This window comes from Phalaenopsis equestris, unplaced genomic scaffold, assembly GCF_001263595.1.
Source record: "Phalaenopsis equestris unplaced genomic scaffold, ASM126359v1 Scaffold000900, whole genome shotgun sequence".
Classification (NCBI taxonomy): domain Eukaryota; kingdom Viridiplantae; phylum Streptophyta; class Magnoliopsida; order Asparagales; family Orchidaceae; genus Phalaenopsis; species Phalaenopsis equestris.
Genome location: NW_018165339.1, coordinates 36,601 through 55,436, shown reverse-complemented (window position 1 = coordinate 55,436; position 18,836 = coordinate 36,601). Strand labels below are relative to the sequence as shown.

Here is an 18,836-nt window from a genome sequence, read left to right as displayed (position 1 = left end):
GAGAATGAGAATGAGAGAAAGAGACGGAGAGTTGTTTCACAGGAAGGGGGGAAAAGAGAGGTGTTCTCGGGCTCTTTGACCCATTTTCTTCCACACATATGAGATTACAATGTGAGGTTAAGGTAGAGAAAACCCCCCACCCCACCCCACCCCCGTGTATGCATGGGTGTTCTCGGGCTCTTTGACCCATTTTCTTCAACACAGATGAGATTACAATGTGAGGTCCCCCTCCCCTCCCGTGTATGTCAAGGGTCCTATATTTATGAGTATAATAGGAAAAATAATATTACAATAATACCTCTGCTTTAAGGAGGGCGTATATGATATTTTGGTCTTTTTGTCATTCTGAAGCATTGGAACATGTCGGCATTGGGTGACCGGCTGGAGCTGGGTGGCTGACCCAAGGAGGCCGAACTAGAAGTACCGAATTAGGGAGGCCGACCTAGGGAGGTCAAACCAGGAGGGGGCGACCCAGGGAGGCCGTACCAGGGATTGGGTGGTTGACCAGAAAGGGGGAAATCCCTGCTTGTACAACTCCGGCGACGGCTTGTCCTAGCTCGGTAAGGTGGTATTTTCTGGCCATACACATATCATATCATTTATAAATATTATATTAGTTTCAATAAGCTTTATAAGTCTTGCAATACTAATAAGAAAAATAAAATAGGGCCAATCACATCATTATAGATCTTGATTGGGTATAACTCTCTTAATTGTGTTCCTGTTTGCCACTTGAATTGTAACTCTTTCTCCAAATATTTGCAATTCCAAACTCTTCTGTAACTCCCTAGCTCTTGATTATTAACCCCTTTCCTCCAAGTGTTGTAACTCAAAACCGTTCAATAATCATTATATTACATCAACTCTCCTCTTCAAATAATTCTATTACTGGAGAATTGATTATGGATGGTAGAAAAGTGCCTTAATAAAATCTAAGTTGTTATTGAAACTAAAATGTAACAGAGAGATGACATGAAGCAAAAATGGAACCTAATAACAACTAATATGCAACCCAAAGTAAATGAAAAAAAAAGAATGATAATAATTTCCTTTTATCATTTTTTTTTTTAAAGACATCTAAGATAATATTCCTTCTAAAAAAGAGTAATCTATGTCATAAAACTAAATAACTGAAGTGGCCGTCTTTAACTTCTTAAACAGGTGATTAGAAAATCAAATTTAAACATTTTGAAAAGGATGAAAATTTAGGAAAAGAAATAATTAAAACAAAAAATTTAACAGTTTTGTAAACTCACCAATTTTTTCCAAAAAAAAAAATGTAATAAATCAGTCAAACCTTTCTCGTATATAAAAATAAATCAGCTTCAATTGTGATACCAAATAATAATGCATTTTGATGTTTATGAATGTGATGTTTACAAAAATATAGAGGAATGGAAGGCCAAACTCATGGAAAAGAGAGTTATAATATTCAAGAAGAAAACTGAATATATATAGATATATATATAGATAAGAATAAAATAGAAAGGATGCAAATAAAATGTAAGTGATCCCAACCAAAGGTACTAATTGAAGCCACCTAGCCTACCAAAAGACAAATCCACCAAATTACACCTAGTATCTTACGAAAAGTCTCCAATTTCATATCATTATATCATTTACAAATATTGCATAAGCATAAATAATTATTACAAAACTTGCAACATCAATATAAAAAATAAAAGAGGGCTAGCCACACCATGATTGCAATTTATAATAGAGATCGAGTGCAACTATCATATTCTTTCGTAATTTTTTAGCTTTTCATTCACAACTTCCTCCAAGTACGTGTAACTCCCAAAATTTTTTGTAACTCCTTATGACGTCGGATTTAACCCAAATCACAATGGAAATCCAACTTTTTACTATTGAAATAAAATAGAGATTACAACCAACGGCACTCGAAACTTGGAATAGCAAAAAACACAACACAAACTTAACTAGGGATTAGGTCGAGGGTGGTGATGTTGGGGTTTTCAGAAAAATAGTAAGTATGGAGGGTTGCAGGATCAGAAGGAAACAATGAAAAGCAGTGGTTGGCTGTTGAATGGTTGTATGGTGGGCGGCAGTGAGGTATGGTGAGGTGGTTGCAGCAGGGAGGTGGTGGAAGGGCGTTGGAAGGGTTGAGAAGACTGACGACAGCAAGAAAGGCTGTTGAAAAAGAGTGACAGCAAGATGGGAGGTGGCTGAAAGGGATGGCAGCAAGATGAGAGGTGGTTGGGCGGTAGGTGGCAGCCGGAAAACAGGGGTTGTTTTCCGGGTGGCTGCAGCAAACATGGTGACGGTAGCGGCAGTAGGAAGCAGGAAACAGTAGATAAACACCAACTCGAGCAGCAAACATGGTGACGGTAGCGGCAGTAGGAAGCTTGTGGGAAGCAGGAAACAGTAGATAAACACCAACTCGAGACAAGTTGCAAGCAGAGCACTCTCTCGCCATTGGATACAACCCAATGAGGGAGAATTGGAGATGCCGACAGCTGTCTCGACAAAAAATAGATTAAAAACTGATAACCTAAGACAAAAGAAACACGTATATAAGCTCTAGATAACTAGGATTGGATCCCCTATGGAAAAAGGTGCCAACTGACGGTGGAAATCCATCCATCCATCCATCTAAGCAAGGACCTAGCCCGTGTCACCATACCTCACCCTAGCTCTTGATTATCAAATCTCATTTTTCAAATTGTGCAGCTCTCAAACTCTTCTATAACTCCCTAGTATTTAATTTTAATTGATCATTGCAAGGTCAGCTATCATCATTAAGTATGAATAAAAATAAAACTAATGCATAAATCCTTGCAAAGGTGATGGAAAAATACTATGGAATATTGCAACTTTTCTTACAATAATCTTATAATACACATGAGAACATTAAACTAATCATCTATTATATGTCAACTGAGGGGACACTTATCCTCTAGAATAGTTGTGTTTGTCACTAGTTACTTGATGCATCTTCCCTATTGTTGATGTGGGAGCTTGCAAAAATGTGGGAGCACACGCTCCACAATCCCGTTTCCAAAACTCCGCGTTCCTATGGCTCCTGCTAATTTCGCAATGCCAATCGCAGGATTTCCACGATCATGGTATTTTGCAAGCAAAAGTCACGAAAACATCAGTACCTCGAATGTGGTATAAGCGAACTGAGCAATTATCATCCCATTGCAAAATTTCACACGATTTTTTTTCTAGTATATTTCCTATTTTCTTTCTTCTAATTGGGCTTCATTCTAGCAAAAGACTATTCTGTTTAGGGGGAACTTTTAGTTATTGTTATTAATTTGGGAGACTTTGTTCTGTTTTATACTATTCGGAGCGTTGCATCATCTTTTTTTTTGCAAGTGGTGTATTTAATTCTTTTTCTTTTGGTAAGTGGTGTGTTTGTTTCTTGCTCAGGAACAGATAGTAAACCTCCATGCTATGTTTCTTCTCGTTGCTTTCAGCAGGGACATCTGCCAAATGACTCCTATCCCCATCCAAATGACGTAGACCTCACATATTTTCATTCCTTCACTATTCCTCCCCCACCTCCCCGTAAAATATGCTTCCAAGGCTCCTAGATTTAAAGTTCACAGAAATACAAATGATTTTGGCATCTGACAATGTAAAGCTTCAGTGGGCTCCCTTCTAGCATGTCCACTGAGAGACGCATTATTTTTTGTTCAGTAAGCAATGGAAAAATACCAAGTATTCAAGAACTTGAGTGTTCATTCATACAAACAAAATCAAAATTTAGATAAAAAAACTTATACACAAATGTTTCTAGCAACATTTGATGCAAAACGTTAAGAGAGAAACATATTAAAGAGGGATAAAAACGAAGAACTTTTAACTTACAAGTGCTCACTCCCATATATTGGACGCCTGCTCCCCTTTAGAAAACTTGGTCACCATTCTCACTTTTCTTCATGATACTTGCAATCCTGAGATAAAATTGACAGAGCTCCTCAATAGATTAATTCTATTTATATACAATAGCTTAGTTGATATAACGGAACATAGAAAGGCAAATCTTGTACATCTGTCCTTCAATCATTTGCACTAAATGCATCGTAAACAAGTAAAATGTCAAAATGGTTTCTTGACTGTTTATATGAATTCATTTTAGTCTCTCATAATATAAAGCTGTTAAATTAGTCTTTAGAATTTTTAATGGGGGCTAAAATAGTCCTCCCTCTAAAGATCTGGGGACTACTTCAGCCTACATTTAAGAAAATTAGAAACTAACTGGCACTTTAATAGATTGAGGCTAAAATAATCCCCTACAAAGAGTTACATGATCATTTTGACAATTTGCACCAGCATAGATGTTTAAACAATTTAAGTTATTACAAAGATGGAAAAGTCCAACTTCCTTATTTCACTACAATATTAACGGCTAAATTTAGTGTCCTCTAAGAACTCTATCAGAAATATTAAATAAAGCTGATTTACCTCCCTCTCGTGCGGCGCACAAGATCTAAAATGTCTGAAATTTGCTGCAAATTTGGGTTCATCTGCCTTTGCTTACTTTCCAAAAATATTGTTGAGAGTCTTATAAAATCACAAGTAGCTAATTCTGCTTGCTTAAGTAGCCCATCAACATGCTCCAGAAAGTCTTCGTAAGATGATATCGTTCTAAAATCACTCATGTTGTCACTAACTTGAGTATCAATTGCAACCTCTTCATAATTTAGCTGTTCGTGGTAAAGCGGTAAGCTTTTTTCATGCTTCATATTCTTTATATCTTCTTCTTCACATGTTTTAGTGTACTTAAAATCATGATTACCAGTCATTGCATCATTTTCAATAATATTTTTTGGAAATATAATGCGCGTTTCTTGGGCAGAATCTTCATTGTTAATCACAGGAAATAAGGTGACATTTCCTATCAACTCAGTCTCTTTCAGAGAAATTGCCTGAAATCAGATAATTTTACAGTAATAATATGATAAGCCAAAGTATCTTCTACCAGAGGCTAAAACAAATTAAACAAGAAATATGCAATCCCTTTTGTCAAAGTTTCACCAGGTTTAATATTCAATAAGATGACAATGCACAAATGTACTCAAAAGCAAGAAAAAAAACCAAGATAATTAATCATTAATTTCAACGAAAAATTAAGAGAGATTCATTTAAGCAAATGTCCCAAAAATCTACATTGTTGTGATAATGAGTGATTTAATCAAAGAAACATCTTAACAGAATAAAGATAAGTTTTATTAATATGAAAGCATAACATTAGAAACCTTATTTAACATTGCACTCTGTGGAAAGAATTTAGAAGAGCAAGTAGATTGCATAAATGGAGAAGTCTCGAAGCCTTAATGCATGAAACAGAAATCCAAAGTAATTGATTCTGAAGATAAATAATGTTGCAGTGCAATATAATAAATAGTCTGTTCCAGCTGAGCATCTTCTCTGGATCAGATCAGCTTCAGACATATCATTAAAACTCTAGGTCAGAACTCCCTTGGTGACCCTCAGAGGCACCAGTATCTTCTGCTTTTAAGTCTCAATTGACGCTTAGAGTGGCTAGGGACCCTAGTGACTTAGCCATATTTAGACATATGATTTCCTTGAGATAGTCAAACCAAGCATTTTTCAATAGACCCTATTGATCCAATAGGACCTAGTAGACCCTTAGGCTAGCTTAACTTTAGCTTAGGTTTAGACTCAATCTAAAATCATTGGCACCATTGTAAGTATAGACCCTTAGATATGCTCCTATAAATGCCCTCAATTTCATTATATAAGTTAAACATCTACGATTCTCATCTCTTTTAGGCCCCCTAGCCTTGAATCAGAGATACTGGATAACCTTACTTCTTAACCCAGCTTAACCCCAACTTGAGGCAGAGTTGGGCTAACATAGAAAACTTTGACCAAAGCACTAAATGAATGCGCGCTCCCTTACCCTTCCATTCTACTTCTAACCATACCCAAGTGACCCAATGTAGGTCAACTAAGAATAGTTGAGTATTTCTTTATTTGGTCCCTCCATTGGCTTTTGCTAAGCCCAATTAGGCACTTGCTTTCTGAACAAAGTGATTGTGTATGCTTAAACTAACCCAAACATAGCCTAGTCAACTCTAGTCTGGCTTGCCTATAAACTTGACTTAATCTGGTAGACCCTACTGAAGCACTAGATAGAGCACTCAAGCTCTAGCACAAATTGGACTAGGCCCTGATACCATCCTTGGGTTCTTAGAAGGTGCAAGAGAACGCAAAGAGGCATTAGGGAAGTTAAAGGATGAATAACATGAGTGAAAGGATGGATGGCGCTTGAATTCTAGCGTGGGCGTTGGGATTACAGCACCGCTCTTTTTTGCTGCTCAACAGCAGCTTTTTGCTATCAAACAGCAGTAGAAAGCAAGTTTGACAACCAAGGGGCCTTCATATGTCCAAGAGTGATCGCTACCTCAATTCTATCAAGTTACATGCACACCACCTGAAAGAAATCCAAGGATACAACACTCCAATAGAGAAAACTAAGAGAAAACATCTCAAAATAACATAAACAAAGCCAAACGTTAATCCAAAACAGAAAACAAAATATATAAATAGCCCCCAAATAGAAATTACCCTAATTATGGATGAAAAAAGAAAAGATATCAAAAGGGAAATTGGGCTGAAATTATTATTTTGGAATGCCCCGTCGTTCGGTACCTGCGATCACGGCATATCCCACAATCCTGCGGAATCCCGCATCTCGAGATTAATTCTGTGACGAGCAAAATTCCGCCGGCAAAGATCCTGCATCATTTACCGTGGTAGGAGAGGCTTATTCTTTTTCTTTGGAAGAGTGGTTTGATCCCACTAATGGATTTTATTTCATACAAAACACTTAAGGTGATTTCCAAAATAAGTGTTTGTCATATCTAGCTTATTTGTCGAACACAGTACTTAACTTACTCCATAGGGTCTTCCAGAATAGCCGAAAAACTTCTTATCTCGTTTTGAAGTGTTGACATATTGGAACACTCTAAATAGTGGCACCCTAGGGAGTAAACTCAAAGTATAAGAATCCTAAAACTCCAGTGAAAGTTGCACCGCCTCAAATATTGGCTTTTTCATGGAATTGTCTTCAAGCAATGCCAAGACCAATTTAACTGACCCCACTCTCGCAACTTGTAGAAATGTGACACGAGCCACTAAAGTTCCTTTTTTATGTCTGAACACTCGTTACTACTGACTCCTTCAAAGGCAAAAACATAATACACGTCCCATCCTTGATAAATGAGTATGTGTTTTTGCAACCACCATGAAGTGAATCCAAGTCGTATTATAAAAATCAGCCCAAAAGAATGTGAGACGCATCCATAGACACGAGATCACACCAAACCTAATCCTGCAACTTATCTCCCATAAAAAAAACTCCACGAGACTTCTATCAACAGTGATTTTATTACCTTTCTTCAAACAAGATGGATACCATTCAAGGGTTCCTAGAAGGTGTGAAAGGATAAAAGAAAGGGATAGGTAAGTTGTTGGATATGCAAGAAAAGCTGGAGGATGAATGTAATTTAAAATCTAATGTGAACATGAAGATGACAGTAAGTCGAAAGCGAAGAACGGCTATTTTCTGCTTTCAAACAATAGTAGGCAGCAAATTCGACGATAAAGGACTCCTAACGTCCAGAAGAGATCATCACTTTGATCCTATCAGGCTACAGACACAACTTAGAAGAGATTCAAAGATACAATACTTCAATAAAAAAAAACTATGAGAACATATCTCCAAATAGCATATCAAAAGCCAAAATTCCTCAAAACAACAAAAAACCCCACACATAACAAAAGCCAAAATTCCTCAAAACAACAAAAAACCCCCACACATAAATAGTCTCCTCTATAGAAATAAACCTATTTAGAAAAAAAGGAATAGAAAATACTTAGAAAAAGAAGGAAATCAATTGAAATCGATAATCGAGCGAGCAGGATGTCAGTCCTACAATCACGAGAGGGTTTGTGATCTTATGCAATCACAGATTTTGCAATATCGCATTAGTGAAAAGAACGAGATCACATTGTCGCGATTCGGATGTTTGCGTCACACGTGATTGGGATCGCGCTGCCATGATTCATGAGCTCTACGTCATTCTCTTGGGGTACGAGGAGCTTCATATTCTTCCCATAAAGCTTCTAAAATCGATCTACCATAACAAAGTCATTGTACTATTATGGTTGGGAGAGTTCCACTACAAAGTCTATACTCGTGCCACTCAAAAAACACGTACATCTTTCCAAAGTATATCTTGGTATAATAAATATCAATCCTTCTTCAGCACAATCAAAACTGAAGTGGCATCTCGGCTAGTACTCTCACGAATCAAGCCTCTAACCCTCAAGTGGGTAAGGGTTTGACTCATACTTGGTTGGTTGCATCCAATAGGCAAGTTGGTTTGACAAAAAAAAAATATTGGAATGAGCTCTATAGCATGTTGGATCTCTCACAGTGGTAGCCATCAATGTAGTAAACTATCAATCAAGATTTCTGACAACTCCTGGAACAAGGGCAGCTCCTTTTCTAATATTGGCTCCTCAAACTCAAATTCTTCTAAGACAACTAATGATAGTTCAGTTGGAGTCTCTCTCAAGGGATAAACTTGACTTGTTAGCATCTCTCACCCATCAGCTAGAAGTTAATACTCCTCTTAGACGTCTTCATGCTCTCATATGTCATTGTCAATTTCTTCAACTGCTCCCTGCTTAGTGAATGAGATCATCCTCATGATTGGAAAATCTAATATAATTTGCCTAAAAATATGGCACTTGAATCACTTCCTGGCTAAAATGAATTTGGGAGTGCTGGTTGGCTCCAACTTTTCTCCACTATGAAACGATTTCTTCTTGGGCAGAGTCGGTTGAGATACTCTACTAGGTGTACTCTTATTGCTTTTTTTTTTGTTTAAACCTTGTAAGGTGCGACAGTCGCCTAATGATGTTGTTTCTCCACCTTCAAAGCTAAGGTTTGTAAATCGAGTAGGGACCAGTATGACTATAGCTGCACCACATTCATAATACATAACCTCAATCCTCCAAGATATTGAGCTACGTTGTGCTCCTCTAATTCTCTTAACTTACATTTTAGCATGAGTTAATCAAATTCAACTGTACTTTCCCCCACAGAAGAATTTTTCTGTCGCACGTGGTGGAATCTACTAAAAATATCCGGCCAGTAATGCAAGGGAAGATAATTACGCAACATCTTTCTTTTCATCTTAAGACCAAGTGATGATCATATTTTTTCCTAGTCGCTATCAAATATACTTCAGGTTCTTCCACTACAAAGATGTACTCTTCTTTAACTTAATAGTGACTAGCTTTGCCCTACTATTTTGTGGAATGTCCGTATACTCAAAGAATCATTCTACTGATTGGAGTCACTTGATGAATTCATCTGGATACATATGACCGTCGAAATTTGGCAAGTAAATATTGACTCCAAAATCTTGGCTTCTTCTCTAAAATTTCATGCCGAATCGTCGGGATATTGGTTTGTCGTCACTAGAAATATCCTAGTGGAATGGATTCACTTCATCCTCGCAATATGGCGAGTCACCAATTTGACTATAAATGAGTCACCTAGGCTGTCTCATCTCAAAGGTGGCAAGCCTTTGTCACAGCGGAAAATTTTCTCATTGCATATTCGCCATAATAAGCTCAGGGACGCCTTTTTTGTAGAGTTCTCTTAAGTGGCATTGTGTCGTTTTCTCTCAATCAAAATCTCTAAGGGAATAGGGTTGTAGATAAAATATTGGTCGAAGTTTCGAGTTTTGATAGTAGGTGTAGGGGTAGATTTTTGATGGAGATGGAAAGGTTGAATTATGAAAATTTTGGTTTGGGGTTAGTAATTGTTGTAGGATTGGATAGGATATGGAACGAATATATGTGTGTGTGTGTATTGTGAATTTTGATTTTATTGTTGTAGGATTGGATAGGATATGGAACGAATATGTGTGTGTGTATTGTGAATTTTGATTTCAGATAAAAATTATTAAATCTTAATAATTTAGGGTTTGTTGGGCTTTAATACTAGATGATATCTTTTTAGGGTTCCTAAAAGGTGTGAAAGGATAAAAGCAATTGGTAAGTTGTTGGATAAGTAAGGAAAGTTGGAGTATGGATGTTAGTTGAAATCTGGCTTGATGGACTAGATGACAGCGAGTTGAAAGCGCAGAATGGGTGTTTTCTACTATCAACAGTATGCAGCAAATTGGACAATAAAGCAAGCATCTAAACTTCTGGGAGAGATCACCAATTTGATTTTATTAGGCCACAGACACACCAACTAAAAGAGATCCAAAGATATAGAACTTTGGTAGGCAAAATCATAGAAAATATCTCCAAATAACAACAATAATCAAAAGTCCTAAAAATAACAAAAACCGACACAAATAGTCTCCCTAGAAAAATAAACCTAATTAGAAAGACAAGCATAGTAAATATTTAGAAAAGGAGGAACTCAGTTAGAATCGGTAATCGAGCGGGAGGGATGTCGGTTCAACAATTGTAGAAGTGTTTGTCGTCTTACAAAATTGTGGATTTCGTAGTTAGTAGTAATCACACGATCAGGATGGTGTTGCTACAACTTGGGAACTTCACGTCACACCCGATCGGGATTTCATTGTCTCAGTTTGGGCACTCCTCATCAAAGACAAAATAATATTGTGAGAGCTTCTATGTAGTTGGGTTTAATTTATTGATCATTTGGGTAGATATTTCATTTTCATAATTGCCTCCATCTACAATGGGTTGCATACCTTGGTATAAAAATTATTATGGTGGAGCCGCTCTTTCTCTCCCATGGGCTTAATCTGAAAGATTCATCTGATTACTACCATCTTTCCGTCATCAACTAGAAATTAGTACTCGTCCTTTATGTCCTAACCTTCTCTAGTATCTCCTGTGTCACTGTCTATGATTTCCACTGCTCCTTGCTCAATAAAAAATATCACCCTCCTGTTCAGGCAATCAGATGCATTGTGCCCAAAATCACGACACTTAAAGTACTTCTTGGCTGAGTGGATTTAAGAGTACCGGTGATCTCCAAATTTTCTCTACTCTGTATGAGTTTCTCCTTGGGCGGGGTCGGCTTGGGTGCTCCACTAGGATGGGAAATACATTGCACTCTTATCTTGGAAGGAGTCTGACGTAATCGAATATAAAATCTAGGACTATAGTGTCATTGGAAATCTAAAAGTCTTTAGAGAAGCACCATTAAGACTAGTGGTGGTACTAGAAGACAGTAAGAGTAGGGAATCGATGTTAGACATAATGCAGCCCATGTTGAAAGAGTTTCAAGATATCCTAAGCGATAGCTACCTCTTGGGATGTCACCATTGAGAGAGATTCAATATACCATAGATTTCATTTCGGAAGTATATTCTCTCAAACAGGCATGCCTACCAAATGTGCCCAACCAAGTACGATGAGTTACGAAATTAGGTTACAAACTTGATGACTAGGGGCTTGATTCATGAGATTATTAATTTATGTGCAATTCCAACTCTAATTGTGTTAAAAAAAGATGATTTTTTGGTGTATATGTATTGATAGAAGGGTTGTGAACAATATCACTATCAAATACTGATTTCTCATTCCATGGATAGATGATTTGCTTGATAGTTGCATGGAGCCATCATCTTCTCCAAGATTGATTTACGTATTAGTTGCCACCAAATCAGTTAAGACCAAGAGATGATTGAAAGATAACTTTTAAGATGTCATGGATTATACGAATCAACATTTATGCTTTTTGGCTTGTCTAAAACTCAAAGCAATTTCATGCAGCTGATGAACCAAGTTTTTCTAACATGATTACAAAATTTATGGTTGTGTATTTTGATGATATCTTAGTGTATAGTGGTATGATGGAGGATCACTTACAAGACTTACAAATTATTTTTGAGGATCTTCAAACAACTCAATTAAGCGATTACCCCAAGAAATGTCATTTCCTAACTAAAAAGAATTGTTTCCTAGGATATGTTCTACCATCAACTGGCATTGAGAAGGATCCAACTTAGATTAAGGTTATCATTAACCAGCTTAGTTCATAGCCATTCACTCATATATGTAAATTTCACTAGTTGGCTTCTTTTTTCTATTTGTTGGAGATATATCATAAATTTTAGCTCGATCGCAGTGCCCTTGACATAGCTCAAGTCTGATTGATTCACTTGATCAGATGAAGTGTAGGCTAACTTGAAGGTTCATGTTAGTCGGGCCCCTTTTCTAGCTCTTTCTTATTTCAATCTAGTATTCAAGGTGGAGAATGATGCCTTCAATGTGAGGATTGGAGCTATATTGAGTTAAGGAGGACATCCTTTAGCCTTTTTTTAGTAAAAAGCAAAATGATTCTAGGCAAAAGTACTCAATCTAAGATAATGAATTATATGTGTGATAGTGAAAGCCCTTAGCCCTTAGTCATTATTTGTTATCGAACAAGTTCACTCATATTGATCACGAAGCGCTGAGATTCTTGAATAGCTAGACTTAGCTAAAAGGCAGACACTTTGCGCGTGTAGAGTTCCTCTTTTATTTTTATTTCATGCCTTGAGTCACTGTCATTTGTTGATTTCTACTATGTAATCTACAACAAGTGATTTTGATGTATTGAAAGATCTGAATGTCACTTATGGAGACTTATAAGTGACATTCAGAAGAGTTAGACTTGTGAGACCATATGATTAATATGATACATCTGATGGTTATCTATTCTTCTAAAAAAGGTTATAAATTCCTAAATAAGACATCTTAAGGAGTGTCATATTGGAGGCATGGCAGGATACATTGGCAGGGACGTCTCTTTCCTTGGTGAAAGAGAACTTTTATTAGTCTAGATTGGTACAAGATATAGAGCAACATTTCAGACAATGCATGTATGTCATTTGGTTAATATTGGAGTATAGAATACATGTTAGGGTGATTTTTGAATGGGAGAGGGGTGTACAAACATGTATTCTATGCCCACATTCAACGAGGGGTGTAAAAAAATGTATTTTATGCTCGTACCACAAGAGTGTAGAGGTTTTGGAGGGTTACAACAGCCTCTGGTTCGTCTTTTAAAATATAGACACATGTCATTCGAATGTGGTCATCAATTAAGGTCAAGAATCACTATTTATTGGTGCAGTTAGGAGTGTGAGAAGGACCCTATATGTCATTTAAATGAGGGAGAAAGAAGCGAAAGGTGTGTAAGTGTAAGGTGGGTAATGGAACCAATGATGTTTGGCCAACTACATGTCTCACAATTCAAGTTAGAGATTTTTATTAGAAAAAATCAAAGAATGCAAAATTTTCAAATATTGAAAACCAGGATGTCCTAAATGACAATGTAACAGCAAGACAGAATATTCAATGACTCGAGATAAGCTACAACTTTTGAGTGTCGTGTTTTCACTCTTCGTATTCTCCTCTTGGAAGTAGTAGAGTCTGGCTACCCTCTTAGCAGTTTCAATCATCCTCCCCAAACAACAATCCTGAAAAACATAATCATTATAAGAGAAATTAGCAATGCAATAGATATCACATGTCGACTTGTTGACAAATAATAAGTTATATTACAATCGGGGAACAGATAAAACAAACTATAAAGTTAGATCAATAGTTAGTACAACCGACCATTTACCAACAATGGGACTATAGAATCCATCACATTGACAATTCTAACGGTATATTTTTCTAAAGCACGGACACTAAGTCAAGAAAGCTTGCGAGCAGCCAGTCATGTGATATATGACACCTGAATCAAAAATCCACTGACTAAAGAAGGAATAAACTGAGAGTCAAAGAAAGAGTACCTTGTAGGACGTGAGAGGTTGACAAACCCGCAAAGACTTGATTGTCTCTAAGAAGCAGGATCAATTGCTCTATCTGATTTTTTTAGGGATTCAAAGGACTCTGAGATGTTGTGGGTAGGAGTCCGTTGAGTCGTTCCTTGTTCAACCGTCGCTGTGAGTCCCTTGACAGCAGAGGATTTGGTTGAAGGTATGTATGTTGGCTTAATGTGAAGTTTCCATTACTTATCCAAAGTGTGGTTGGGCTTGTGACAGTAATCACAAATAGGGTGACCAGTCCATGATGGCATGGACGAGAACCGAGCACTTTTTGAGATCAAGGTGAATGATTTGGCTGAAGGGGTGGAAGTGTCGAGCATGACAAATTTCTTGCTTTATTTTCGATGAATCTCGGTGAAGATTGCACACGTAGAAGGAAGAGGATCTCGACCAAGAATACGGTCTTGGATTTCATTAAGGTTTTTGTTAAGACCAGCCAAGAATTGAAAAATGCGATCCTTTTCTACAATCTTCTGGAAGAGAGATAGATCAGCTGGAGAATCCCAAGTATAGTCGTAGTATAAGTCGCATTCCATCCATCGGCTGGAGAATCCCTGTTTTGCCTCCCGAATTTTCTTATATACCTCATAAAGTTGACTAGAATTTCCTATATCCGAGTAGGTATCATGGACTGCCGTCCAGAGGGCCTAACAGAAGGGAGGAACATATATGACTGACCAATTGAAGTCTCCATGGAGTTGATCAGCCATGACATGACAATTAAGTTCTCTGATTCCCAAGCTTCATAGATCGGTTCAGTGTAATCATAACTGTGAGGTAACCAAACTTCTCACGTCCTTTGATAAACAAAGACACCGCTTGAGACCATTGGAGAAAGTTATTTCCGTTCAATTTATGTGTTGTGATTAAGAAATTCATGTTGGTTTTTAATCCTGCGGTTTGCAAGTGAGCGGAAATTGGAGTCGATCCTTCGGTGGAATTAAGAACATCTTTTGAAAGTGCTTCGGTGTTGTAGAAATCTGTCATAATTCTGACTGAGCCAAATGAGATGTTGTTAAGGTTTTGAACCATCAAAGAATTCTGGTAGGGTTAACGACATAAGAGGTTGTAGGATTTGTGGTTGGATCAAGCTGCAGAAACAAGTCGCTGCGATTTTGGAACCTGCGGGCTATGTATTTTGAACCTGCGGCTGGAACATAGGGGTGTAGGTTCCAAACCAGTGGTTAGAATTAGACAGGAAGCTGCTTGTACAACATGAGACTAGTTGTTGAAACCTACAATTGGAATAGAACTCGCGGTAGGAACATAGGCGGCGATTGTTGAAACCTGCGGCTACTGAAAACAAATTCCACAAGTTGTGGTTATTGGAACAAAATCTACGACTTGAACTAGTAGAGGAAGTTGAAATAGCGTAGAAATCTTACAGCTAGGAGGTTGTGGCAGCTAGAATGGGCAGAGGCCAGTGGCTGCTAGATCTAGGATTTGGCTATGATACCATGTTGATAGTTGGAATAGAGCAGCTCAATATTATTGATAAGATGAGGGGTATTTAAACCCAATTACAATAGACACAATGAAGAAAAGGAATAAATCAAAACAAAACAACTAGAGAAATAAAATAAAACAGAATAAGAGAAATAAAATAAAACAGAATAAAGCAAAATGGGAAATATATAATGAGGAAATAAGAACAAATAATAAATAATAACAGAAAGAGATTGTCATTATAATGTAATAGATATGCACTAAAATTTAAGTTAGTTACCCCAAATCTAAGCGTTCTAAAGAAAAAGCAACAAATATAAAATTTCAGCAATGAATTTAAGTCCTTGCTACAGAAAAAAATCCAGGATACATGACACTAGACGAAATTTCAATCATACACACAAAAGAAACAGCTAAATGATTTAAAAAAGTAATAATAATACAAATCACCCCAAAATGTAAGAACCAAACCTCACATTGATACAAGGAATTTCCCAATCGATCATCCACACATATAAAACACACAAAGAACTTGCATTCAACAAGTACACACACACACAAAGGATACATATTAGATTTCAATATTCAATGTACAGTGATTTTTTACATATCGAAAGGGTCATATTTCTAGTCTCCAAATCACCAAAAATAAGAAAATGCACAAAATTTATCAAGTTCTACTAAAGATAACAAGTTTCAATTCATCCCTCTTGATTTTCAGCAATATAAAACATCTCATAAAGTCCAATTCTAAAACCGCGTGAGAAAACAAGCAAAATAAGAAAGCAGTCACCACGAACATAGAGGTGGCAAGAAGCAAACACATGGTTGTAGCTAGAGGAGTGAACAGCTCACAAGAGTATAAAATGGTAATAGTAACCTAGCATGAAAAACAAAATAGTGCAAGAAAGTAACATGCAGTAGTGGGAAAGACTAGAGGAGACAACAGCTGAAAAGGGTGGTGGACAACAAAAGCAGCAACAGGACGAGGACAACAATGGCGGACGGCAATGACAATAATAGGGTCGCAGTAGAATTACATCAACTAACAACATCATGAATAGTAAATTGTAAAAATACCTATGAAAATAAAAATAAATTTTAGTAATTAGCAACTACATATGTGTTGATTGGAATCCAATGAACTGAGTTAAGAACATGCCAAAATGAATAGAGTACTCAAAATACACATCTAGATCATAAAAGAGCCAACAACAAGGAAATGTTTTACACATAATAAACTTAAAGAAAATAAAATACATCGCTACAAAATCTATAAATTAACATTTTCAATGATTTTGACGCAAACATACTTTCAATTTTCATCACCTTTGTCTCTTGTCATGTGGTTTCCATTCACCTTCACCTTTGTCGCATCTGCTTCTACATTCCTCCCCCTCTCTTGCTGATCAAAATCCCTCAGTTAAAGAAATTACCTCCTCCATCCAACTCCAACCAATAACAACCCCACACCATTCCACCCGATTCCTTCTTCTTTGAAAACCTAGAGAAGCTCAACCCTTCATTGATAATTAAGTTTGAGCTCAAAACACAGACTTGAATCAAGCTCAACCAATAAGCTTCAACTCAGGAGGATTTAGACAAAATCATTTCATCCCCAGAAAAGGTCTCCTTCTGACTATCGATGGTAACAACAAAGAAAGTGAAAGTAAATTGCTCATTGCTTCCAGAAATTTTAAACTTAACTTGCACATAAACCGAGACCATGTTTCATATAGTCAAATAGTATTTCAATAACCTACACATCCATGCCTAAACTCATATAAAAAGGAGAAAATAGCTCCAAAGCATCACTTAAAATAGTTTTCATCAAGATGGGACAAGAAATATTTAAACACACAATATGAAATAAATGCTAGAATACAACACAACAAAGAAAATTTAAGCATTTTAAAACAAATACTTAATTTGATCAAATTTCAAAATAAGTTATTTGATGATCAATTTTATGCAGTATGAAAACTTATTATCCAAATTATCCATATGATCCATTAACCAATAGTGATAAAAATAAATAAAGAGTAACAAGCACTATAAAATACAGTTCAACAAGTTCATACTAAGTTCTTAAGCTGATAATGCCAATAAGGCCATTGATCAAATCAGGCACATTGCACTGCTTGCTACTTTTTCTAGCAATAATGTGATGGCTGGGAATTAAGCACGATTCACTGATTTAAGGTTATGACACAGAATACCATGACACCACAGGTTGCTTATACTGTTAGGTAGTTTTCTTGAATATCAATAGGATGAAACTTTCACCTCATTAAGCTTCACTGAAAGTTCATCAAGCACTTCGAGGCGCTTTTTTGTCCTCTGCAAGGCTAGCAACAGCTTCTTCTTTTGCATAAGAAGCTCCCTGGCTTCATTTTCTCTGCTACGGGCAACCTCCATGACTGCCCTTCGTTGGAGATTCTCGGCTGCTTCGGACAACCTCATTAGTCGCAATCTTGCATTGTTTTCTGCGAGAGAAAGTAGTCATTTTCAAGATTAAGAACACATTTGAACCCTCATGGGCCGCTTAAATTTCCATAGGGGGGCAAAAATGAAAATTTCATGAGAGCATGGCAAGATTAAAGAACTGCGACAAAGAAACCAAACCCAAAATTAGCAAATTCGAAATCGTAAGGTATTCCAATTCTGAGTAAAGCCCCATACAGTTTCAACGATGGCATGGTTAATCGTTAATATCAAGCTTCTCCGTAATTTGTCCCGAGTAATATCATCAATCAGTCCAGAAACTCAATTTAAAGCAAAGCAAATGAAGTAGCTACCATAAAACAGTTTTGATGTAAGACCGCCGGAATGTAAGGAAGAGAAAATGGAGGACCTTTTGACCTGGTGATCTCTGCCTGAGAATGGAGTTGATCGATTTGGAGCTTCAGTTGCTCGATATCAACTCGAACGACGCCACCAGTGGAAGATGCAAGCGTGACAGGCGTTCCAATTCTCCTCCTTCTCGCATTCAGGGCAAGCATCCTCACGGGCATCGCTGTGCCTAAGCCCAAAATCATTTCTGCAATGGAGTTCTCCCTCTGCTCTTCAACTCATTCCACAGACCACTTAATACCAGCAACCTTTCCAACGAGTAATTCGCTGAATGTAATGAAGTTTTGTCTGGTAAGAGCTTTAATTAATTAAATTTGTCCATTATTTAACATGCATAAAATTCCATTCATAGTAAATTACTTTTTATCTCAAAATAAAGTCAAAATACTTACCCCATGAATCACACAAACATTCCAACAAATGAGCTAAAACATTCTTTCATGCCTCTTTCTAGTGATCTCAAATCTATGTGTGAGTGTTCAGTAGCAAAGCTTCACGATAGTGTCTGTGGTAGCGAATTCCCGAGTAATTAGTTGTCATTTTAGATTTTATCATTGCATGAAAATTCAGCACACACTCATAGAATAGGAATAATTGGTGGAGACGCTACAAATATTTAGGTGAAAATCCTGAATATGGGAAAAATCATAGGATATGATCCAGCTGAAATGATCAATTGTGTTGGTGCTTACTCGTGCAGGCTATTGTTCCGCA

At 37.0% G+C, this 18,836-nt stretch overlaps 1 protein-coding gene across 1 annotated transcript in view; it reads right to left on the bottom strand.

The window, feature by feature from the left end:
- Positions 1 to 18,376, bottom strand: part of LOC110032260 — a 19,168-nt gene extending 792 nt beyond the window's left edge. The window contains exons 1-4 of the mRNA XM_020735833.1: positions 18,124 to 18,376; positions 17,556 to 17,755; positions 4,435 to 4,898; positions 3,838 to 3,923 (exon numbers count right to left, since the gene is read on the bottom strand). Coding sequence (XP_020591492.1) covers positions 3,875 to 3,923; positions 4,435 to 4,898; positions 17,556 to 17,755; positions 18,124 to 18,307 — 897 coding nt within the window. The 5' untranslated portion in view covers positions 18,308 to 18,376 and the 3' untranslated portion in view covers positions 3,838 to 3,874. The remainder of the gene's footprint in view (positions 1 to 3,837; positions 3,924 to 4,434; positions 4,899 to 17,555; positions 17,756 to 18,123) is intronic.
- Positions 18,377 to 18,836: the final 460 nt, after the last annotated feature.